The 27,249-nt window shown below is 33.9% G+C and overlaps 2 protein-coding genes across 2 annotated transcripts; one reads left to right on the top strand and one right to left on the bottom strand.

Annotated features, from left to right (window-relative positions):
* Positions 1-9,475: 9,475 nt before the first annotated feature.
* LOC114620732 (olfactory receptor 4F15-like) lies at positions 9,476-10,417 on the top strand. The gene has a single exon (XM_028766834.1). The coding sequence runs from the start codon at positions 9,476-9,478 to the stop codon at positions 10,415-10,417; it is 942 nt and encodes a 313-aa protein (XP_028622667.1).
* A 10,878-nt stretch (positions 10,418-21,295) lies between these two features.
* Positions 21,296-22,207, bottom strand: LOC114620860 (olfactory receptor 4K3-like). Its single transcript, XM_028767026.1, has one exon. It carries the CDS (start codon positions 22,205-22,207, stop codon positions 21,296-21,298), a length of 912 nt encoding a protein of 303 aa, XP_028622859.1.
* Positions 22,208-27,249: the final 5,042 nt, after the last annotated feature.

Raw genomic sequence — 27,249 nt, forward strand, 5'->3', positions numbered from 1 at the left:
CACTACATACTTTTGGCTTCTTTGTTAAAGATCAAGTGACCATAAGTGTGTGAATTTCTTGTTTTGAGGTCTTCAATTCAATTACACTGATCTACCTTTCTGTCTCTCTACAAATACCATGCACTTTTTACCACTATTACTCAGTAGTACAGGTTGAGGTTAGGGATGGTTACTCCCCCAGAAGTTCTTATATTGTTGAGAATTGTTTTCTCCATTCTGGTTTTTTTTTTTTTTGTTATTCTAGATGAAGATGAGAATTGCTCCTTCTATCTCTGTGAAGAATTGAGTCTGGAATTTTAATGGAGATTTCATAGACTCTGTAGATTGCATTTGGCAAGATGGTCATTTTTATTATATTAATCCTGCCAATCCATGAGCATGGGAGATCTTTCCAATTTCTGAGATCTTCATTGATTTCTTTCTTCAGAGACTTGAAGTTCTTGTCATACAGATCTTTCACTTACTTGATTAGAGTCACACCAAGGTATTTTATATTATTTGTGACTATTGTGAAGGGTTTTATTTCCCTAATTTCTTTCTCAGCCCATTCATCCTTTGTGTAGATGAGGGCTACTGATTTCTTTGAGTTAATTGTATATCCAACCATTTAGCTAAAGTTGTTTTTCAGGTGTAGGAGTTCTCTGGTAGAATTTTGGGGGTCTCTTATGTATACTATCATATCATCTACGAATAGTGATACCTTGATTTCTTCCTTTCCAATTTGTATCTCTTTGACCTCCTTTTGTTGTCTAATTGCACAAACTATAACTTCAAGTACTGTATTGGATAAATAGGGAGAGAATGGGCAGCCTTATCTTGTCCATTATTTTAGTGGAATTGCTTCAAGTCACTCTCCATTTAATTTGATGTTGGTTGTTGCTTTGCAGTATATTGCATTTATTATGTTTATTATGGGCTTTGAATTTCTGATCTCTCCAAGACTGTTAACATGAATAGGCATTGTATTTTGTCAAAGGCTGTTTCAGCATCTAATGAGGTGATCATGTAATTCTTGTCTTTGAATTTGTTTATATAGTATATTACATTGATGGATTTCCAAATATTCCCTGCATCTCTGGGATGAAGTCTACTTCATTATGGTGAATGAAGATTTTGATGTGTTCTTAGATTTGGTTAAGAAGATTTTTTGAGTATTTTGCATTAATATTCATAAGCAAATTGTTGGATCTTTGTGTGGTTTAGGTATCACATAACTTTGGCTTCATAGAATGAACAGGAATAGAAGTATTCCTTCTGTTTCTATTGTGTGGAGTAGTTTGAGGATTATTGGTATTAAGTCTTCTTTGAAGGTCTGCTATAATTCTGCACTAAAAACCATCTAGCCCTGGGCTTTTTTTTTTTTTTTTTTTTTTTTTTTGTGGTTGGCAGACTTTCAATGACTGCTTCTATTTCTTTAGGTGTCATGTGAAAGTTTAGATAGTTTATCTGGTCCTGATTTAACATTTGAACCTATACCTGTCTAGAAATCATCCATTTCATCTAGATTTTCCTGTTTTATTGAGTATAGGTAATTATAGTATAATCTGTGATTTTGGGGGGAAATTTCTCAGTTTTTGTTGTTATGTCTCTCTTTTTATTTTGGACTTTGTTAATTTGAATGCTATCTCTGTGTTAGTTTGCCTAAAGGTTTATCACATGTTGATTTTTCTCAAGGAACCAACTTTTTGTTTTGTTGATTTTTTTTTGTATACTTCTCTTTGTTTCTAATTCCTTGATTTCAGACCTGAGTTTGATTATTTCTTGCTATCTACTCTTCGTGGATGTGTTTGCTTCTTTTTGCTTTAGAGCTTTCAGATGTGCTGTTGAGTTGCTAGTGTAGGATCTCTCCAATTTCTTTATGAAGACACTCAGTGCTACGAATTTTCCTCTTACACTGCTTTCATTGTATCCCATAAGTTTGGGTATGTTGGACATCATTTTCATTACATTCTAGGAAGTCTTTAATTTCTTTCTTTGTTTCTTCCCTGACTACGTCATCATTTAGTAGAGAATTATTCAGTTTCTATGGGTATTTGGGCCTTTTGTTGTTATTGCAGACCAATCTTAATCCATGGTTATCTGATAGAATGTATGGGATTATTACAATCTTCTTGTATCTGTTGAAGCTTATTTTGTGACCAATTATATGGTCAGTTTTAGGGAAGATACCATGAGGTGCTGTGAAGGAAGTACATTTTTTCGTTTTAGGATGAAATGTTCTATAGGTATCTGTTAAATACATTTGTCTCTTAACTTCTATTAGTTTCACTGTGTCTTTGATTAGTTTCTGTTTCCATGATCTGTCCGTTGGTGAGAATAGAGTTGTGAAGTTTCCCACTATTACTGTGTGAGGTTCAATGTGTGTTTTGAGCTTTAGTATAGCTTTTTTTTATGAATGTGGGAGTCACTGCATTGGGGGCATAGATATTCAGAACTGAAAGTTCATCTTGGTGAATTTTTCCTTCCATGCCTCTTTTGATAACTTTTGGTTGAAAGTTTATTTTATTGGATATTAGAATGGATATTCCAGCTTGTTTCTTGGGACCATTTGCTTGAAGCAGTTTTTCCCAGCCTTTCAGTCTGATGTATTGTCTACTTTGTTATTGAGGTGTGTTTTCTGTATGCAGAAAATGCTGGGTTTTGTTTATATATCCAGACTGTTATCCTATGTCTTGCAATTGGGAAATTGAGTCCATTGTTGTTGAGATATATTAAAGAACAATGATTGTTTGTTCCTGTTATTTTTGTTGTCAGAGGTGGTATTTTGTTTGTGTTGTTCTCTTCTTTTGAGTTTGTTGTGAGATGATTAATTTCTTGATTTTCCTCAGGTGTAGTTTCCCTCCTTGTGTTAGAGTTTTCCTTATATTTCCTCTATAGGGCTGGATTAGTAGAAATATATTGCTTAAATTTGATTTTGTCATAGAATATCATGGTTCTTTTATCTATAATTATTTAGAGTTTTGGTGGATATAGGAGCCTGGGCTGGCATATTTGTTCTCTTAGGGTATGCCTGACATCTGTCCAGGATCTTCTGGATTTTACTCTCTCTGTTAAAAAATTTATTGTAATCCTGATAGGTCTGCCTTCACATGTTATTTAGCCTTTTCCCCTTACCACTCTTAATATTCTTTCTTTGTTCAGTGTATTTAAAGTTTTGATTATTATGTGATGGGAATATTTTCTTTTCTGGTCCAATCTATTTGGTGTTTTGTAGGACTCTTGTACATTTATGACCATCTCTTTCTTTAGGTTAAGGAATAGAATGTATATTCCTTGATGATTTTTAAGATATTATACAGATACATGTTAAGAGTCTTTATTATATTATTACAATTAATTTTGAAATTTCTCTGGGTGTTTTGTTGTTGTTCTTCTGTTTTTTGTTTGTTTGTTTGTTTGAATGGTTTTTGTCCAGGTGACCTATTTATTAAAGAAAGTAGAGTATAAAATGTTATATAATTAATAGATTAATTAATCTATTTTTCTGTATCTTTAAATCAGTAATATATATTTTATAAAATTGGAAGCATAGAATTTTGGTGTATGTATATTTAGGATAGTAATATCCTCTTGATTAACTGCTCCCTTGATTAGAATGAAATATCTTTCTTTAACTCTTCTTATTAGGTTACTTTTAAGTTCATTTGTCAGATATTAGTATGAAAGTGCCTGTTTGTGTACTTGTCATTTTTAAGTGGAGTACTTCTGTCTATCTTTTTATTATAAAGCAGTACATATCTTCAATTTATGGATAGTTTCTTGTAGATAACAGGCAGGTACATTTTGTTTCTTAGTACATTCAATAAACCAGTGATAGTTAAATTTATTGAAATTTGTGTGTTCATCATGGTCATGAATGCTGTTATAGTTATTTTATTTTTAGCAAAACAAACCAAAAATATGCATTTCAGAAAAATAAGTCTTTTAGCAAATATTGTTGGGAAAACAGAATATTCTAATGTAATATAATAAAACTAGATTCTTTAATCAAATGTAAAATTAGTTTAAAACTTTTAGAGAAAACATAGGGAAAGCACTTAATTCGTTAGCACAGCCATGGGATATAATCTCTACTTCCTTATTCAAGAAGTTAAAGCAATAATTGACAAAAATAGGTCCTGTGAATTTTACATAGAAAAGAAAACAATTAACGAAGTAAAGAGAAATCCCATAGAATAGGAATAAATTTTTAAAAGTTATATAATTAGGAGACAAAGAATATGTAAAGTATACTAAAAATTTTCTAACTGAACATGAAGAAAGAAACAATGCAATATGTATATGGACTAGGTTAAAGTTCTCAAATGATGAAGTACAAATATCTAATCAACAGAAGGCATGTTCAACCTCACTGTCCATCAAAGAAAGAAAATTACATTGAAACTCCATTTCACTCAGACATAATGGCAGTCATTAAGAAAAAATGTTACTAGGATGCATGATGGCTAACAGCGAACCCTTACATACTTCTAATAGGAATGTCAGATATCCACCATGGAAATCAGTATGGAGATTTTTAAATAAATCTAAATCATTTAATCAAGTAATCAATAAAACTGTTAAGAGATCTAGTATATAAACCAACCTATTCACCATTGATTATTTTACTTACAAAATTCCAAGCAATCATATAACAGATAAAGGTATATACAATGTTTATTCTACCACTATTTACCATGGCTATGGTAATAAACTAACACAGATGCCTATTCACAAAGATTATATAAAGTAAATACACAATGAAAATTTTTTTCAGTCAAAAAGAAGAGTAAAACTGCACCATTTGTAGGAAAATGAATATATCTACATATAATCACATGAACAGGATTAAGCCAGTCTCTGAGATAAATGGTTTCTCATATATGTGATTCTTGGGTTTTATATAAATGTGTAAGTTCAATAATATATTTATGAATGTTATGGCATGTGTATATGAATGTCATAAAAGTATAAATGATAACAACTGTCTAGGGAACAAGGGAAGTTAGCTAAGATGGACGAGAATGAAGAAGGGAATGGGTTATGGTGCAAATATGGTCAGCTTATGATATAGATATGTACAGGAACATTGGTACGTAATGCATCACTATATATATAATGAAAACATGTAATTATTTTCAAAAAACTGTAATCTTGGTTAAGAGCTAGACAACTTTGAAAATCAAATAAATATGACAACAATCTCTGAGAAGTCATTAGAATATGATAGAAAACACAGCAAGTTTCTGAAATGTACTGAAAACACTAATGAGAAATTAATGAGGCTAGACATGTCTAGGATACAGAGAAAAGACTAGTGACAAAGGCATCATTCTTTCAGATAGTTCATTGTCTTTGCATCTCCAGACCTGATATTGCAGGCATAGGTGATCTTCTGACACTGTAAGAATTGTTTTATTTTCCAGAGAAGTACGTTAATCAGAAATTCAAAATAATGACAACTTATCTCTATTCCTTTTCTGTTCCACAATTCCCCATGTATCCCACTTTGCTCTACCTTAAATCCATTTATTCTTTCTTTAGTTGTTGATGTATTATTAAATATATAAATACAACATGGTCTGCAAATACAATATTACTTGTTTTTATATAAAGAAATTGGTATGACTCATTTAAAAATAGTAATTTCTTTTGGGTGGTAACATTGTAGAAGCTTTCAATGTCTATCATTCTCAACTATGAATCTGGGATCATCAAGACCAATGCAGTGGAAGTTTTTCTATAACAGCCAACACCTTCCCAAGATCATGGAATTCCTCAAGGATTGCTATGACTGCACTGACCACAGACATCCACAAGTTCTCTGGCTGCACCACAGACCACAGACATCAACATGGCGTCCAGTAGAAACATGAAACATAGATATCCACGTGGCCTTTAAGGGCATCATGGAAAATGGACCTCAACATGGTTCCAGGTGGACTGCATCAAGGACTCTGGCAGCAGCAAAACATCAGAGATCAAAACATACCCCAACCGCAGCACTGATCAGAGACATCCATATGGCCTCCAGGGGCAAGAAAGACCACAGATATTAACATAGTCTCTATGGCAGTCCTGATCATGATGTCAACATGCTTTCTAACAGCTGCACAAGATCTCTTATGGCAACATGAACTAGGGATTCCAACATGACCCCCAGAAGACATCAACATAGCCTGAGAAAGCCATTGAAGAAAATCTTTAAAAATTATGATAGGAACAGTGATGACCTACTGAGTGAGTTCCAGGAAAGCAAGAACTACAGAGTGAAATGTTGTCTTACAACCCCCATCAAAAACTGTGATGAAGATGGTAAGATGAGAGAGGACTCAGATTTCTTTATGGTGTGACCTCTGGGAGTTGACCATCTTCCGATGAGTATATGCACAACACAAGTTGTACTTGATGTTTTTTTTTTTTCTTTTTTGGGAATGGGGAGGTAGGAGAAGGAGGGAGGATGGACTTGGGAGACTCAGTGTGGAAGCAAGTATGATAAGGGTACATTTTGTGAAATTCCCAAATAAAGGTATTTTTGAAAAAATATTGATTTCTGAAATTTAGTGATGCTATATTTCCTGAAAATAAACCGTTATTTGTCTTGAAAATTCCCCTATGAAAACATAAAATCCTTTAAAGTTACTTTCTAACCAAGATTACAGGCCCTTGGAACATCTGGAAGCAGAGCAGAACTCTAATGGCAGATAAAGCCAAATGTTATGATATAGATCTAAGCAAATCAAGCTGTAGAAACTTTAATCTATTAAGTAAATGAATATTATTGTTTCATTTTGCAATCTCATCATAAATGCCATGGCATATATTTAATACTTATCTTGAAATGTAAAATTTATTTTAATTTCTATTCTATTTGTATGAGATAAATAACTGTGATATAAACTGTCTACTTGATATGCTAATAACTACATCCTGCTCACTGATACTGTAATAGCTGCAACCTGCTATTTGATATTAGCCAAAGAAATAACTGAAAAGACAATCTACTATCTGGGAATATTGATTTTCCTTTAAAAAATTATTGGTTGTGATTTAATGCGTCAATGGTTCTTTACCCTTGCTCAATCTTCCTACCACGGGAATCCAGTGCAGAATTCCCATGATGAATGGACTAAGGACTATTAGGACTCCAGTATCAAGTGGTCACTGAGACCTGGATTTTAGGCTGTGGTGTTCTAACTTCAATGTTCCAAAAGTACTCAAGGAACTAACAAAAAAATATTTTAAAAGTGAAAATAGTGTTTCCTACCATTCTTTTCCTTCTTCATTTTTTTCTGATCAGGTAAGTAAGACAAAAGAGAAGAGGATGGGCTTCTAGAGTGTCAGAATGGCATGGATTCTCTCTCTTGGCCCATTCATTGTAGCTTAGCAAATACCTTTTAAATGCTAAATTTTCATAATGGAAACTAAAATATTTTGTTTGATGATACCTAGAAAGGAAAATATATTACAAAGTGATTTTGGGACTATGTGTTAAGGATATTAATAAGTGTATTAAATACAGAAGTTTTTCTGCTTTTACAAACCTTATTGTTGGGTCAGAAGGATCTGAATAGACAGTCATATTAATCAAGAGACTTTACAGAGTGTCTTAATTTCCATTAGTAGCATTGTCTTCTATTTCTCACAAAACAAGATAGTAATCCAATTTTACTCTTTAGAAATCCTCATAGGCACTGGATAGTTCATATCTTTAAAAGTTTACATGTATAAGATGGAATAAAAGTAAGTATAAATGCCAACATACCTGTTTACATAACTATTCAAAGTAAAACAGTACTTAATCAAATATAACAGATTTACATGATGCACTTTATTTTATTTAAAACATAACAATTTCCAACATGCTTCTGTAACCTAGCAGAAAAACTTTTATATGATGCCATCATATTAAAAAAATGAGTATATAATCATGTTTTATTAATGAGAAAGAATTGAAAAAATCTTTTTCTAAATACTTCTAAAAGCATATAAGCAGGACTTTTCAACAATAATCTCTAAGAATACATTCCATGATCACTTCATAATTTTTAGCAGGGAGAAGAGGTAAAAGATTTAAATGGGCCACTTTAATAATAACATCAATTTATAGTGACTGTCTCTATTGCAAAGATATTATAAATAGTTAATACAAGTATTCAAATTTAGTTTTATAAAATTGTAAACATACACAGTTGAAATTTTCATATGTTCTATAATTTCTAACCTTTACTCAAAACATAAATGGATAATATCAAAGATTCACTGAAGAAATAACTAAAGACAAAATTTATGGAAATTTTCATTAACATTTAAATTATTCTTGAATTAATATCATTAATGAAACAAGCATGGTTGGTGATACCAAAAACTGAATGAGAATATACTTTAGATTCAGTTTTAAAACTACTTTATCTTTGTTCTGAAAAAGTGAATCATGTGTAGAAATATTCAATAATATAAGAAAATTTTAAGATAAATACACACTGTCATGACAACTGTAGATGTCAGTAGAAGGTCATATTGTTGAAACCATAGTTAAGCACAGAAAAATTTAAACCGGGACTCAAATTACTTCATTGATAATAACTGAGAAATAGCATAAGTTAATTGATACAAATAATATCTACAGTTCCCACCACTACTGTTTCTAGACCCTGCCTTCTTTAAAAAGATTTAAAACCAGGTGAAGCAAATAATGAGCTATGTTTGTAATGTGGATTTTGAGAAGTTTTCTGAACAAAGCTGAATCACAGATGAATGGACTATATTTTCTAAAGAAGAAATGATTCTAAGTTTTTTAGTTAAACTTACAAATGATCTATGTTATTTTCTTCTCTTACATCCTTCCATTATTTTCATTATATTATAGATACCAAACATTTATTATAGCATGAATATTTCCTTTAATTAATTTCTAACCAATAAGCAAAGACTTAATTCTTAGCATACATATAAAACTTCATCTGAATCAGAAACTTGCTCACAATCTGTTTGTTGCTGAGTTTTAGTTACTTTATTCTTTGGAGTATTTCTGTACAATTTTTTTCCTATAAGTAGTTCTTACTTAGCATTATTCATTCTATAGATCTTAGTGTAAACATCTTCCAAAGTGGTAGGTGCTATAGCTATAAGTTTATATACCTCCCAATACCTGATACCTATCCACACAACTAACATATAATGAACCACATAATGTTATTGGATATTTAATGTCTCATTTCACATCTATACAGAACAGTGAATGAAGAGTCTGTGTTTATTGCATATGGCATTGTACCAGGCACAAATTAACTTATGAATACAGTTCTCCATGTTATCTACCCAGTTATTGAACACTTATTAAATGAATGGACAAATCCATATATTTTTAAGGACTTTGATAAAGGAGGATGAAGATTTTTCATTATTGTAGGCACCTACTTCTTTTGAACATTGTGGTATATTCCTTTATAATTTTTATTTTTGATGTTTATTACAGGATATATAACCAAGGTTAATGAGTGAAATAAATTACACCGAGGTGTCTGAATTTGTGTTTCTGGGACTTTCAACATCTAAACAAATACAGCATTTCTTTCTTGCCTTCTCTGTGGTATTTTATATAGCCATTGTGCTAGGAAACACCCTTGTTGTGTTTATAGTAGCCATTAACCCACATTTACATTTACCCATGTACTTTCTTTTGGGAAACCTCTCATTTATTGATTTTTGTCTTTCCACCTTAACTGTACCCAAGATGATTTCCGACCTGTCCTCTGGGCACAATACCATCTCATTCCAGGGTTGTGTATTCCAGATATTTGTCCTTCATGTCCTCGGGGCATCTGAAATGGTATTGTTGATAGCCATGGCCTGGGATAGATACGTGGCCATATGCAAACCCCTCCACTATTTAATGATCATGAGCCCACGGATGTGCCTTTTGTTTCTATCTGGGGCTTGGATTATTGGCTTTTTACATTCAGTGACCCAATTAGGTTTTGTTGTCCATTTGAGTTTTTGTGGTCCTAATAAGATAGATAGTTTTTACTGTGATCTTCCTAGGTTTATCAAATTGGCCTGCATAGACAACTACAGAATGGAGTTCATGGTTGCTGCCAACAGTGGTATAATTTCTATTGGCACCTTCTTCTTATTGGTAATCTCCTACACTGTTATCCTGTTCACTGTAAGGAAACATTCATCAGGGGATTTGTCCAAGGCCCTCTCGACACTTTCTGCTCACATCTCCGTGGTACTTTTATTCTTTGGACCATGCATCTTCGTGTATATGTGGCCATTTCCTACTGTGCCAGTGGATAAATTCCTTGCCATTCTGGACTTCATGATTACACCCATCCTGAACCCTGTCATTTATACACTGAGAAACAAAGACATGAAGGTGGCAATGAGGAAACTGAGTGATCAGTTTCTGAATTTCAGACAATGTCCTGAATAAGCCTGAAAACGTTACTTAGCATGTGTTTCATAAACTCAAATAGTAAACATCCTTATATAGCTGTGTTTTTCTTTGTATGTCTGATTTTTTACATTAATATGATCCCCTCAAGGTTTATCTATGCTTCTTTGCCAGTGTTTTGTCTATCCTATCCATTGCATGCACGCAGTGACTGGATGCCAGAGAGGATATCAGATCCTCTGGAACTGGAATTATGGATGGTTACAAGCTACAATGTGTTACCTGCTGGGATGGCCTTCCCCTACATTGTAGGAAGGTGTGCCCCTGTATTTTCCGTTGTTCATTTTTGTGTTAGCAGAGAACTTGATGCTGGCAGAGTTTTTGATACTTTCTCTCATTAACCCATTATCACCTTTCTAAATATAAATGCTTGTATTTACAAAAGATGATTCAAGCAGGATACATGAAGTCCTCACAATAGGTACTAGAAATATAACCTATGTTCCCTATAAGAACAAATGTTCTTAACCACTAAGTTATATCTCTAGTTCCAATGAATAATTTCTTTATTCACACACTTACAATTTTTTCACATCATGTATACTATGATTAAACTACCATAAAACATGGAAATCTAAATGACTTTTTGGATGTAAATACCAGCTATAACCAGAAAAGTAATTGTTAAATTGCATGGTATTTCGTTTATTAGTTTTCTGAGAACTCTCCATAGTCTCTATTAAAGTTGTACTAATTAACATTTCTGCTAATAGTATAGAACAATTCACTTCAATCATCTTACTTATATTATTTTAATGTTATATTGGTGTATATTACATATATGTATTAATGAGTTTTCATTTTAATACATGTGCATAAGATATTTAATTATATTTAGTCACTATTATAGTCTCTTCTCAAACTTCCTCACCTCCTAATCTCATCCATCTTCCCAACTTGTTTAATTTCTGCTTTTGTGACTTCTCTATGACCCAATAGATTTACAAGAGGATGAGCATTTTGCCAATGGCTATATCACTGAAGAACATGTCTCTCCTTTCCTTATCAGCTTTCGTCATGCTATAAATCCTCAAGTCAAGAAGTAGTGACTACTATAAGAAGAGTCTCCTTCTATGACAGAGTACTGATAGGCCCAGTCTTGTGGAGATCTTATGAAAAGAGTTATAGCTGTTGTTATTTCAAATGTAACACCTCTTGTCATGCCCAGACATCAACATTACACATACCTCTACCCTTTATTATTTCTTACATTTCTCCCTCCTACCACTGTTGTTCTATATGGTCCTTGGGACCTGGAGGCAGTGATATGATCTTTATTCACAATTATCATTGGTCAAGCACATTCATTTCTTGTCAGTATTTTATCAGCTATGTAGCTATGCTTCACCATTGTTTATTGCAAAAATTATCATTCTTAATATAATCTTAAAGTACATATTGTTCTACATAACAAAAACATAGTTATTTATAAGGCAATATGAAAGGCATATCATGTCCATTTACAGGAGCAGTTGCTTCAACAGTAAGACCTAAAACCTTCCCCAGACATGATATTTTGATCAGGGTTAAAGAAACAAATATGAACTACGTCTTACTTATAAAGCATGTAAACAATCCTAAAGTGACTATTTTCTCCCATGTGAGACTTATCACTATTTTAATAGTGAGCTATATTTCTGGAATAGGATATTGTTTTATACATGGTACAAAGATGAATAAGATTGGTGATGATAATTATCTCTCAAAACCCTGTGTAATTACAGGGTTACTCTATAATTACAAAGGAGTAGTCATCAGGAAGGAAGTTTTCGACCAGCCCAAGATTAATTTCTTTATGTCCTTAGAGGTATATGGTGTCTTCAGCAATTTTTTGCTGTCTAGATATAGTGGTAAACCAACTATAATGGCAATTGTTTGTATTGTTTTGGGGGGTAGGATGGCTTCTGTTCAATAACTCATAAGAAATAGCCTATACCTGGCACGGAAATTTTCAATCAATATCTTAATATTTCTATAAACAGCTTAAACACTCACAAAGGCTACAATCTATCAAGAGTTTATTTTTCACATTACTTTTGATTAACTCATAAAGTATAAGCTTTTTGAAGTACCATTAGTTTGGTTGCCCTTTCTCTATCTCTGTATCTTTCTGTAAACCTTATCCTTCCTCCCCCTTTAAATCATTTTATTCACAGTTTTCCCCTTTTACACTTCCATATCAGATGCATACTATGTCCCCTTACCCTTAAAGAGTCTTTTCCACAGGCCCATTACTAGTCTTCTAATCTCTTTGGACAATCATTCCCACATAAATCTAAAGCTTAGAAACTATGATGTACATGTGAAAAGGAACATGATAATTTCCTTTTTAAGAGTGATTTTTCTCACTAAATATGTTATTTCCAGTTTGATTAATATTCCCACAAATTTTATAACTTTATTCTTTATGATAGTAAATTCCCATAATGTATATATGTCAAATTTTAAAATTTCATTCACCAGTAGATGCATATCTAGGCTGACTTCTTTTCTTGGTTATCTTAAATAGAATAAAAATAAACATGGTTGTGCAATGATCTCTAATGAATTCTTTAGGAGCATGATCAGAAATTGTAGAGATGCAAGTTCTATTTCTGTATTTTTGAGAAATATCCACAATGCTTTCCATTGTTTATGCACCCTCAACAACAATAAAGATTGCCATTCTCCAAATCTTTCATAGAATTTATTATATTTTTTACTAATAATAGCCGTTCCAAATGAAGTAAAACAGAGTCTAAAACAGTTTTAATTCCTGATAGCAAAACATGCTAACACTGATATTTTTGAGCCTTTTGGAGTTGATTTTTGTGGAGGGTAATAGATATGTCTAAAGTCCCAGGATCCTTAGTTAAAGATGTTACATGGTATCAAATTTATGTTTTTTTCATTTTTAATCAAGCATTGGAGACTGTAATTATATGTACATTTATGTAATATATATTATGTATTACAAATACATATAATTATATATATATATTTGTGTCTTTTATTTTGCCCCATATATAGATGTTTCTGTTTTTTTCTGCCACTTTAACACTGCTTTTATTACTATACCTCTGCAGTCTGAAATCTGGTGGATAAACTCTCCAGCATTGTTTATTCTCAGATTGCTTTGAGTGACTTATGTGATTCTAAACAAATTTTAAAATAGTTTTCTGTTTCTGTGAATAATGTCATTTCATCATAAATATATATATGCACATGTACATATATGTATATATTTTATTTCTGTGAAAATGTCATTACATCCATTCACACACACACACACACACACACACACACAATTTTGTTGTCCTGTCATATTGGTCTAGCTAAGACTTCAAGAACTATTCTCAATAATAGTAAAGATAGTAGATATCTCTGAAATAATTCAACTTCATCATGATGAATAATCTCTTTTGTATGTTTTTGAATTTTATTATTAAGTATTTAAAATACGTTGTCCATTTCTGTTCATTTGAGACATTGTCTGTGATTTTCATTTGTCATGATGATTGTATCTTTATCTAGGTTGGGAGGGGCATGGGGCTCCTGGATTTATAAACAATTCATTAACACTCTTCTGGGTCATGAAATGATTCAAATGAAAATGGAGTTACACTTTCTAAAAGACCTGGCTGAATTCTAAACTGAATTTGTCTAGCCCTACATTTTGAGGCCGGGGGGGGGCCACATTTTCTACCTCCTTTCTTCTCATTGCTTTCAATCTCTTGAGGTTTTAATAATTACCTGTTCAAGTGTGTGATGATGTTTTATTGACGGGGACAGTCCATTTTTTGTGATTAATAATAGTAAGCTCTTTTCTGTATACCAATTAGCCAGCTGTTTTCTTATTTTGAAAAATGTTTTACAGGTATATAATCAATCTTGTAGGCAAGAAAACCCCGAGATTAAAACAAAAACTTGCAAGAATTCAGAAAGTAGAAGAAAGAGGATTGTGAAGTTATAGAAATCGATCTTGGAGTAAGTATGTGTATGAAGCTAATCTGGACTAAATTGAAGGAAAAAATTAAATATAATTAAAAAGCAAGGTGAAATATAAATAATGAGAAGAAGCCATGAAGAAGTATATTGCGATACATTAAAAACAAAAATCCAGACTGAAATTAGACCAATACTAATCAGAAAAGCTTTATCACATTTTTTCTTTTTTATTGGATATTATATTTACATTTCAGATGTTATCCCTTTACCCCGCCCCCCCAGGAACCCCTATCCCATCCCCCCTCCTCCTGCTTCTATGAAGATGTGCCCCTACCTACCCCCCACTCCCACCTCCCCACCCTCGAATTCCCCCTCACTCGGTGTCCAGCCTTCATGGGACAAAGGATTTCCTCTCCCACCTATGCCTGACAAGGCCATCCTCCCCTAAATATACAGCTGGAGTGATGGGTCCCTCCCTATGTGCTCCCAGGCGGGTGGTTTAGACCCTAGGAATCTCTGATTGGTTGGTATCACCTTTTAAACCAGTCTATATGAAACAATGTCGACAACAGCAATGGTTTCAGTCATAATACAAATTTAATAGCTATTATTCTCCTATATAAATATGTTAGAATCATAAAATAATTATGAAATAATAGACCTAACAGTGCTGTGTGCGTTACAACTAATAAATAAAAGTAAATACAAGCAGTAAACAGATGGCTCAGTTGTTAGAGTTAGCATGATGAGAACATAAGATCAAGTTTACAGTTAGTTAGTAGTGGCACATGATTCTAATCCCAGCATTTGGGAGGCAGAGGCAGGTGGATCTCTGTAAGTTTAAGGCCAGCCTGTTCTACACAGTGAGCTCCAGGATAGCCATACAGATAAATCATGTCTGTAAAACAAACCAAAGAAACAAAACTAACAACAATAAAAAACAAAAGAATAAGTTCTCCATATTTTTAAAGACAGAAAACTTTAAAGTTGATTTTAAAACATGAGTAATTTCAACAGACAATTTAAAAAAAACAAATGCTGTTATAAAATTGGGGAAAAAGCATGAAATATGCATTTTCAAACCTGGAACAATACAAAGGATAAATAGACATGAAAACAAGCTTAAAAGGTGTAAGCTATGCTATAGAGATATAAAAGATCTAGATCATAAGGAATGTTAATTAAAATATTATGAAATACAATGTTCTGTGTGTAAATGAACATTAGAACTAAAGAAAGACAAAATGCAAGAATTATTTCATGAACTAAAGAAAGGAGCAGTCTCATATTTTAAAATATCTGTAAAAGAATAGGTAGATCCTAAGAAAACTGATATTTTTCTGAAATCTAAAGACAAAGGTAAGGAGATGAATCACTGGATAATCACCTAGCTTCATAAGTAGGAGGACCTAAGTTCTATCCCCAGGATTTATGCAAATGATCAGTGACCAGATCCATAATCCCATCATCTAGGAGGTAGAGAGAAGAGATACTTGGAACATAGTGGCTTGTTAGACTGTCCCAGTAGGTGAGATTCAGGGTTCAAGTGAAATATCCCATCTCAATGTATAAGAAGGATACCTATTGAGAAAGCCTCCTGATATCAACCTATCAACTTATAGCTACCAATGAAACACATTAGTGTATTCTTGAGGAAGAACACATGAGCACACACACAAACATACACACATCACACACATGTACTAACACAAATATACACGTGCATTCCAGATAAAGTCATATATACATAAAAACATAAAAGATAAAAATATATTTAATACAGCCAGAAAATTAAAATTAATATCTTCCAATGGTTGACCATGAAAATGATGACAATATAATAGGAAATAAGAAAGCTAGAAGACTCAAAATGTGTTCTGCCTACAGGATTCATAAGGACAAAGATGGAGCAGTAGTGGAAGGAATGGCCAATAAATCTCATTTTATGACTTATGTAATATTTTGTTAAAGTGTTTGTGCCTATGCTCATGAGACTCCAGTCTGTTTGGTTTTCTTATTAGGGAAATACTGGCTTATTAAGGTGAGTTAGAAAATTTTGGTGGGTGAGTTGTCTTTATCCCTCGAGTGGGAAGCCTGCCTGGCTATAGGACATGACCTCTTCAGGATCCATCTCCTCCACAAGTAGGAGTTTCACTCCCATAGAATGCCTGAGGCATGCCCTAGAGATGTGCTCCCCCACCGCCTGCCCTACTGCCCACAGCCAATTTCCATTCTCTCTCTGCTGCTTTCCCTACACCTGATTATCAAAGCCCCTGCCCCATTTCTCTCTCCATCCTTTCTCCCACCCAGTTTCTTCCCTCCATCCACTTCCAATATCTATTTTATTTTCCCTTTTCAGAAAGATTCAAGCAACTCCCCTCTCCTTGGACCTTGTTATTTGACTTCTTTTGGTCTGTGGAATTGTAGAGTTGTTAACCATACTTTATGGTTACTATCACTTATAACTAAGTAAATGTCATGCATGTTAGTATGTTATTTTTGGTCTTGGTTACTTTACTCAGAATGATATTTTCTAGTACCACTCATTTGCCTTCAAAATTCATGATGTCCTTGTTTTTAATAGTCTAGTAGTATTCCATTATATAAATGAATCACATTTTCTGTACCATTCTACACGTACATCTGGGTTCTTTCCAGTATATGGCTATTACAAATGAAGCTGCTATAAACATAAAAAAGAAAAGAAAGGAAAAGAAAAAAAAAGAAAAAAGAAAAGGAAGGAAGCTGAAAGACAATAAAAATAACTTAAGGCTATGCTAAGAGCCATAGACAGTCTAGTACAAATCCCAACACCAGCAATGAGAAGTCCTCTTTTAAATTGGTGGTCAAGGTTGTACAGGAGACTCTCAAATTATTATATTTACTATTGTTAAACTTGGTTGTCTCACCCCCACATACACAAATGTGGAAGGTCTTCACCCTATTGCTGAAGTCACCATGCACTTCAGACACAGAACTAATCTGAAGCTGATCTGGAAATCTCCCTGAAGACTTGTTCTCACTGTACCAGAAGGCCAAAAACTATGTAAGCTTCCAAAGAATGGCAGTAACCAATAGTACTACTTTATGAACCACAATAACCAGCATTTCATAATAATCATAACATAGTAGTGATTCACATAACTCTGTATTAACCAATAGCTCTCTAATTGGAATTAAAGTCCACTCAACAAGAGGGAAATCATGCTTTATACTAGAAACCTAGATAACTACCCAGGGTTTGCAAAACCGTGGATCTTGGGGAAGAAATAAAACCACTAGTTTATTAAATTAATATAATCTCTAATTATTTTTCAATATTTATCCTTCTATCCACAGAAAGTGGTTTTTTAAAGCTTCATTAAAAAAACTTCTCTTTGCAACAGGTGGAGATCAGTATAGAAAAGAACTGATCAGAACACAGTGCTGTGGAAACCATTCTCAACTGATACATCAACACTGTAACTCCTGCAACTAGCACTCAAGTATAACTTCACAAGAGCGAATATAAAGGCTCTCTGCTTCACCATGTTCCAGAGACAGCTGCATCTTCTAGTGCAGCGCCAGCCTTGTCCCGTAGACAAGATTGTGAAGGTTGGGGAGAAGAGATTTGGCCGTATTGGGCACCTGGCTAGTAGGGCTGCCTTCTGCTCTGCACTTAGCAAAGTGGAGATTGTTGCCATCAACGATGCCTTCATTGACCTCAACTATGGTCTACATGTTCTAGTATGACTCTACCCATGGCAAATTCAATGTCACAGTCAAGGCTAAGAATGGGAAGCTTGTCGGCAATGGGAAGGCCATCACCATCTTCCGTGAGCAAGAACCCACTAACATTAAATGGGGTGATGCTAGTGCTGAGTATGTCGTGAAGACTACTGGCATCATCACCAACATGGAGAAGTCTGGGACACACTTGAAGGTGGGGCCAAAAGGATCATCATCTCTGTCCATTCTGCCAATGCCCCAATGTTTGTGATGGGTATGAACCAGGAGAAATAAGACAAATCACTTGTCAGTAATACATTCTATACCACCAACTGCTTAACTCCCCTGGCCAAGGTAATCCATGACAACTTTGGCATCATGGAAGGGCTCATGATCACAGTCCATGCCATCACTGCCACTCAGAAGACTGTGGATGGCCCCTCTAGAAAGCTGTGGCATGAGGCCATGGGACTGCCCAGAACATCATCCCTGCATCCTCTGGTACTGTCAAGGCTCTGGGCAAGGTCATACCAGAGCTGAACAAGAAGCTCACTGGCATGGCCTTCTGTGTTCCTACCCCTAATGTATCTGTTGTGGATCTGATATGCCGCCTGGAGAAACCTGCAAAGTATGATATCAAGAAGGCAGTGAAGCAGGCATACAAGGGCCTACTAAAGGCCACACATCCTGGGCTACACTGAGGACCAGGTTGTCTCCTGAGAGTTCAACAGCAACTCTCACTCTTCCACCTTTGATGCTGGGGCTGGCATTGTGCTCAGTGAAAACTTTTCAAGGCTCATTTCCTGATATGACAATGAATACAGCTACAACAACAGGGTGGTGAACCTCACGACCTACGTGGCCTCCAAGGAGTAAGAAACCATCTCCAACCACCCAAGAAAAGGCACTGAGAGCAAGAGAGAGGCCCTTGGTTGCTGAGGAGTCCCTGTCCCAACTCGACTCCCAACACTAAGCATCTCCCTCACAATTTCCATCCCAGGCCCCTATAATAACAGGAGGGGCTTAAGGAGACCTCCCTACTCTCTTGAAAACCATCAGTAAAGTTCATTGTACCCAAAAAAGAGAGGGGATATAAAGACTATAAGAGCAAAGGAACAGAATATTTTCTCAATATTGTGTCTCCTAGAAATTTCAGAGAATCTATACCCATTAAGTCCTACTAAAATGACTGACAGACACAACCTGAACAAGAACAATAGCAAGAGACATGCTAACATGAAAGGGGAGAAAGCTCATGAAGCCTCAACTCCAGACAAAGAACTGTACACTGCTAAAAAATCCTGAGAACTGAAGAAATAATCTTCTCCATGAAAAAGCACACCAATTGGTTAGCTAATAACTGATTGTCTTCCTGGAAAACATAAACATTCAAGTAGTAACAAATAGTATTTTATGAAATGAGAATATTTTATTTATGTATTTAGAAGTGTGTGTGTGTGTGTGTGTGTGTGTGTGTGTGTGCATGTGTATGTTGTAACAGCAAATAAGAGAAAGAGGATAAATTTGAAAGAAATAGGAGTGTTGAGTGTATCTGAGATGTTAAAGGGAATTGACCGACGGGGAGAAATGATGTACTTATAATATTGTCTCAAAAATGTAATTAAAAATACTTAAAGAATTAAAAACATAAATTATTCAATTCTTCAATTGAGAAAACAAATGAAAAACAAAGGATATAATGTAGAAAGAAGGTAAAAACTATTAAAAAGTCACTAAAAGCCTAAAACAGCATATAGATTAGAAAAGCAAGAAAGCAAATGGTAAGAAATATTTTATAGGTGGAAGCCAGCTTTCTGGCTACAACAATTGAATCTGCTGTCAAAAGTAAACTTACCCCTACATAAAAGTACAAATGTTAGAGATTTAAATTAGGTGAGAGAGTACAATTAGTTGAGAATATGTTTCATTTCCCTGGTTATGGCAGCTGACCACATTCTTGTCTAGAAGAAAAAATCCATAGTCCACTTAGGATTTGAGATGAGTTCAGACATTCAGTTGGAGAATGAATCACCTTCATAGCAATCTAGCACAGAGAAGCAAGCCCATTACATCTCTTAGCAAGCTCCATGGATGAAACCAGAAGACATTGGGCCAATATAATGTTATGAAGGACTAGAGCCCTCTGGCCTGCAGAAGGCACAATACTGGACTGATTTGAGAGGCATACATCTCATTGGAACATGGGAACAGTAGCTCAATACTGTTAAACATTCTTTCTTTTTCAAATTTTATTTTATTTTAAGGTGTGTGTGTGTGTGTGTGTGTGTGTGTGTGTACATGCACAAGCAAGTGTGTGAGTGCAGGTGTCTGTAAGACCAGAGGTTTCAGATCTCCTAGAATTGGAATTACAGGTGACTATGAGTCATACATCAGTTCTAGGCACTAGATTTAGGTTGTAGTCTTTAATTGTTGGTCAGTCTCCAGTACTGTGTTAAGAATTCTTTAATATCATGATCATGTTTAATTGCTAATGGTATTTTCTGTGTTGAAATCTTTTTGAGCCTTTATAGTAAAATTTTTTTTTAATGCTTTAACCCTCAAGAGTGAGTGCCGGGAGGCCTTTCCCTTAGGCCTGGCAACTTGAACAGGGATTGTTTCCTGGATTTTTTTTAACTAGCAAGCAAATAGAATAGCCTAGTGGACATTGTACCATTTTAAAACTTAATATTCCATGAAGACTTTAGCACCAAAAGAAACTATTTCAGAAATAACAAAGGACGTGCTCCAGTAATGACCACTTGAGAGATCCCTGCTCTAGACTCCAAAACACTCTAATCCAGACAAGTTTGAGATTCAATCCAGTGACTGAATGGGAAATTTAGAGACTTGTCACATGTTTCGAGAATTGATTTTATGATGGGATAATGAGAGTTGAAGTAGCAGCTCCAACTGTAATAGATACCAGTAATTTGTCATTAACCTGAAGCTTCACTTGAGATAATCAAAATCCTAATTTTAAAGATTAGTATCATTATATAGACAGAAAGTTATTTTTATACAATGATCAATGAAATTTATAAAAGTGAAGTGACACAGATCTATTAACTAGCAGTAATATAATTTCCATCAATTGGAGAATGTTTGTAGTCTAGAGTAAAAGAAAAAAGGTAGACTAGTTTAGGAACTCACAAGTTAACATTCTAATAATGTTAAAAATTCTAACAATGTTAAAATCCTGAAGTATCCACTGAAACTAATTTGCTAGCATTGTAATCTCTTCATAGCATTTTTAATCTCTTTATTTCTTAACGTATAAATGGCTGGATTCAGGAGAGGTGTGATAACTGCATAAAACACAGCCAGAAACTTGTCTATCCAGGTTATACTGACTGGCCACAGGTAGATAAAGATGCAGGGCCCAAAAAATAATACCACCACTGTGATGTGTGCAGTACAAGTAGAGAGAGCTTTGGATGCCCCATCCTTAGAGTGAAGGCAGACAGTAGTCAGGATATGGGAATAGGACATCAGCAGCAGAATGAAGCATATGGCTGCTAGCACCCCACTGTCAGCATTTATCAAAATTTCTAGAACATAGATGTCCAAGCAGGCTAGCTTGATAACCAACGGAATATCACAGAAAAAACTGTCCAAAACTCGAGATCCACAGAAAGGCAGATTTACAATTATAACCAGTTGGCTTATTGAATGCACAAAGCCAATGATCCATGATGTCATCACTAATCCAATGCACATATGTCTGTTCATGATGCTGGAGTAATGGAGTGGCTTACATATGGCTACATAACGGTCATAAGCCATTGATACAAGCAGTACCATCTCACCCCCTCCAAAGAAGTGTCCAAAGAAAATCTGACACATGCACCCTCCAAAGGAGATAGTCTTTTTTTCTTTGAGGAAGTCTATGATCATCTTAGGAGTAGTGACTGAGGAAAGACAGAAGTCAATGAATGAGAGGTTGGCCAACAAGAAGTACATAGGAGAATGGAGATGAAGGTCAGTGATGATTATGACTACAATAAATATATTGCCCAAAATGGTGATTAAATAAAGTGAAGAAAATATCACTAAGAAAAAGGCCTGGAGCTCCCAAGAATCACAAAGCCCAAGAATAATGAATTCAGACACCTCAGACTGGTTTATTTTCTCCATTTAGTTCAGTTCCAAATTACTCCAATGTGAAACATACAGTGTGAGATTCTGGGAATAGCAGAAAATATTAATTAAAAGGAGTTCTCAAATTCTTCTAATAGAAGTGATTGAACCTATTAAAGTTGCAATGACCTTGGCTTTTGGATGTAACATTCCCAGTAACATTCATACATTCTGTGTCCTAGAAACGTTATTCTCGTTTATTTACACAAATTATTATATAGGTGTATAAAAAGAAATGTATGCTAATGCTAATGTCCATTAACAAAACAATGACATATTGTCCTAAATACATATGAATATAAATAAATATAAACATATAAATAAACACAAATATAAATATATAAAATGTAGAACGATTTAGTAAAATATAGTAACTAAAGTGCTCAAAGTGGATTTTTGACATCGTTTTTACAAGATGAAAAGCAATAGAAAATATACTTTGTAAGAACTTGGTAAAACTAAATATGCAATGACAAGGCAATTTTTAGAGAAAAGTAACAAAGTTAGTTCAGGTCAAAGGTAAGTAGGAAGCAAAGCACATAAAAACATTAAGATATTCTTAATTTTTCATTCTTGCATTTCATCATATTAATATAATCTCACTTAATAAATAAATATGATAGATGCATCAATGTAAATGTGATCTGAATCAATTCAATACTGTATACCTGAAATAAATATGAACTTAAAAATGAGAATCATCAGGAGCTATAAGACAGGAAAGGAAAATTCTATATGAACCTAAAGTCTTAGATGACTAGCTCATTAATGAATCTCAAAAATGATATAATTAATGAGTAGATAAATATGTAATTTACTTACAAAAATAGAAATAGTAATACTATTTATGATAAAATTGACAACATTATATCAAAATGACAGTAGTTGATTTTATAAGAACTGAAAAGCCAGGGAATTGTAAGATGTTTAGCCATCTGTGATGAGATAAACATTCAGTCAACTCCCCCCCCCAAAAAAAGTCATGAGTACTGGAAAGAAATATTCTCTGATCATAAATTTAAAACTTTATAATCCTGTAAAAATTACTTAAAACCTACAGTATACCAATTACAGTGAATAAGGAGGCCTAGTGTTCAGAAAAATAAATCTATAGTTTAGCTCATTTGTGCTAAAATGTGACTTAGAGAATACAGTAATTAATAATAAATTTCTATTTAAAAAAATAAATTTCTATTTACAAAAACAAGATAGCCTGTGAGAAACTGAAATCAGGAAGTCAGTATGGAGTAGAGTGCAAATGAGACTTGGGTGAATCATAGGGTCTGGGCAAGTGTCAATTTACTTCCAAATTAGAAGTCCTAATTAGAACATCTTCGCTCTCTGAGGCTAGAACAGTGGTGCTATATGCTTCGAGATTCAGATGAATCCTTCATCTCTAGCATGTTTGTATTATTCCTGCTGACTCTCAGAGGCCATGAATTGAAAAACAATAACTTATAGAAGAGAAATACGTTCCCTGTATTCATGATTGAAAGACATTTTGGGCTAGTCAGAGTAAATAACATGAGAAAGCTTATTAGATTCTAGAGAATTCTTTTTTTCTTCTTTTTTTTTAAAAAATATTTTATTGTTTCTTTTATTTTTAAGCTTATAATATAATTACATCATTCTCCTTTCCCTTTACTCCCCAAATCCTCTTGTACACTCTTCTTGCTTGCTTTCAAATTCATAACCCAATTTTTTCACTATGGTTTTTACATACACGTATGTATGTAACATTTATAGATCTATGTTACTAAATATATAAATATGCCCTGCTGAGTTTGTATGTTACTTGTGTGTATGTTTCAGGGCTGACCATTTGGGATTGATAACCAATTGGTAGGCTCTTCTCTGAGGAAGACTGTTCCCTACCTTCTCTCATCATCCCTTAGCTGCTTATACTCAGTTCCTTTTACAACATAGCATTATCCAAGTACCGTGTCCTAGTGATGACCTCAAAATGATATTACTGATTATAATGAATTGCGTATATTAATAACCATTATAAACATAATATTCTTATAACAAATTATTTTTAATGAATAGCTTTATATATGTTCAGTCAATTCAGAATATAGAAAATTTCCTTTGCATTTTTCACACCTCCCAATTCTCTGTCCTTCCACTTTGATTCACTTTTCTTCCTTCCTATCTTTGCTTCTTCTCACTTCTTCCTCTTTACTTTTTCTGCCTCCTTTTGAACTATCCCAATTTCAATGCCTTTGCCACATTTCACCCAATATCTCTACAATGTCAAATCCCATTTTTTAATAACTGATGTTAGTTCATCATCCTCTATCAAAATTAGATACTGTCATAATCATGGTAAAAAAAAAAACTATGTTCATCTTACAAGTGAAAAAAGTCATCAGGTAAACTATAAAAGTAATAGGTAATTAAATACCTAGGATCAAGAAGGGAAGATTTATTACAGAAAAGTTTAACTTACTTGTGAAGATTCTATGAACTAAGAAAATATTATAAACACATTTTTCTATAACAAAATAACAGCATAAGGATTATAAATGTACAAGTAACTATATGAAAGTATTCTGTACATGTACCAATGTATTGCCACTAGTCTTGGCATTGATTACTCCAGGGCTCCTCCTTGTGTAGTCACCATACTTGCACAGCTGTACATAATCAAAGTTGTTAATGTGGTGTTATAGTATGCAATCTATAGCCATCCAAAGATAAAGCAAAACCATGATGAGAAAGTGTCAGATATATGAAGATTTTTTCTATCATTAAATCAATAAAAATCAATTAGTATTTAGTGAGTGTAATAAATTCTTCTAGGGATTTTCTATTTCATATTTTTAAGACTGTAAGTATTATTTTATACCAAAACTAAAAGTCCCTGCTTATTTTCTCATACATTATTTCCTTTGGAAATTATAAATATTTAGTAGAATTATAAGAAACATCAATTTATACTAAACTAATTCATATTGGTGTCAATATTACTAATGACATTATAATTGACTATCAATCATACATACCCAATGTAGAAAATTAAATCTCTATTCCAAAAAACCCACACTTCTAAAGCCAAAAGGCATGAATCAGAGCTTGAAAAATAATCAAGTTAGGATTAAAAAATGAAAATCAGACCACTTTCATCTTTTAAAGTTGCGCATTTCAAAATCATATGAAAATTAATTGTGTCCCAATCAACCTCTCTGACTTCTACATACCAGTTTGTTACTTCTAATATACTGTGTCACTAATTTTCATAACGTCAGAAATGTACCAGCATGCATAGCATGTATTATTCTCTAACATTATATCTTTTCCTTCTGTGATATCACTTTCAGTTCCTTAGTTTCAAAATCACAATTTCTCTCTCTCTCTCTCTCTCTCTCTCTCTCTCTCTCTCTCTCTCTCTCTCTCTCTCTCTTTCCTCCCTCCCCCCTGTTTCTGTGTATGTGTGTGTGTCTGTGTGTCTATGTATTTGTGTGTGTGTGTTATATGCATCTAAATAATTAATAATCAATTATAGCTTATCTAGAAATTTCTGGTGATTTTAGTTACCTTTTGGTGTTTGTAAGAAATCCATTATTTCATGAACACTATGTATCCCCATGGTTCAGAGTCATTGAGAGCAAATCTTTTCAGCCAGGTAAATAATGGTAAAATACTATTCTTGATGCTTTTGGAGATCAGACACCCCATGATTGTTTGACAAAATCTTGATATTTCTGAAATCAATATGAGAGTTTCAAATTCCGTCTATTAAAATTTTAGTAAGATGGTATTAAAGCAGTGTGGAATTTTCTGAAATATCTTAGAGAAAGGGATTAAGAAGAAATAAACAAGTGTGTATAGATCACATTTTATCAAAGAAACATAGTACCTGACCAAGTCTTTTTTCATGGATTAATCATTGTCCATAACAACACTCCAAGATAGTATCAAATAAGGCAAATCAATCCATTCTCTGCTGTGCAAAGGGTTCACGTCAATGTGTAAGGTATATATATATAGTACAGAGCAGTCTCTTGGGAAGGAAACCTTCTTCTATCTATATCTTGTTCATTTGAGACCTCACAGTTTCAGAACTGAGAATACCAGCTAACAGTGCATCCATCTGTCATTAAGTCAAGAAGAATAAGGTGATAATGTAATAGTAAGCTCTAGGTGACACGGGTTAAGCATGCCTTTAAACCTATTATGAAAGGTACTATTTCCCTAACTTCTATTGTTTTTCATGTTTGAAAGCCAGAATTTTTATTCCTACTTTGGAAATTTCATTATGTATATTAATAATATTACATATTAATTAATTGCATATCCAATTAAAATTCATAATACTCTAGAGCAGTATCGTAAATATGGACATATAAGGATATTTACATAAAATAGCAGATCTTTTTTGGTCACATTTATTAGTTTTATTCATTCATTTATTTTTAAATTATTTTACTTATTTACATTCCAAATGTTGCCCTCTTTCCTGGTCTCCCCTCTATGAGTTCATCACTCCATCCCCCTTTGCTTCTGAGAGGTTGCTGCCCCACCTACCAATCCACACCCACCTCATTCCTGCCAGCATCCCCCTTTCCTGGGCCTTCAAAAAACTGGCTTTTCTACCCTCAGTGGGAGAGGACATGCTTAACGCTAACTTCTTTCTCTGCCTGTTTATCACTTGTGTAGAGAAGGGCTACTGATTGTTTGAGTTAATTTTGTTTCTAGCCACTTTGCTTGCCAAGAATCAACCTAGGCTTGCAGAGGTGTGTGTTAGGAGTGGTGAAAGAATGACTTGAAGTCAATTGTGGGTTCGGTAGGAACTGTGTTCTGCTTTACTGGCTTTACAGGCTGCTATGTAGTTAGCTCAGGTCTTTTGGTCCAAAACTTAGCCTTTTATTTACATTTTAACTCAGTCTTTTACACAGCTTCCCTTTTGGTTGCCCCATGAATCAGTTAATGACTTTAGCCCCTTGATTCTTAGAAAAAACAGCAAGTACATCTTTTGTTTTGTTTTGTTTTTAACATAGCAATGAATTCAGAGATCTAGCTGTCATTGTAAGCAC

Source organism: Grammomys surdaster, unplaced genomic scaffold, assembly GCF_004785775.1.
Source record: "Grammomys surdaster isolate TR1022 unplaced genomic scaffold, NIH_TR_1.0 170, whole genome shotgun sequence".
NCBI classification, from domain to species: domain Eukaryota; kingdom Metazoa; phylum Chordata; class Mammalia; order Rodentia; family Muridae; genus Grammomys; species Grammomys surdaster.

Coding starts and splice junctions, on each gene's coding strand:
- LOC114620732 (XM_028766834.1), top strand. CDS start 9,476: ATGAGTGAAATAAATTACACCGAGGTGTCTGAATTTGTGTTTCTGGGA.
- LOC114620860 (XM_028767026.1), bottom strand. CDS start 22,207: ATGGAGAAAATAAACCAGTCTGAGGTGTCTGAATTCATTATTCTTGGG.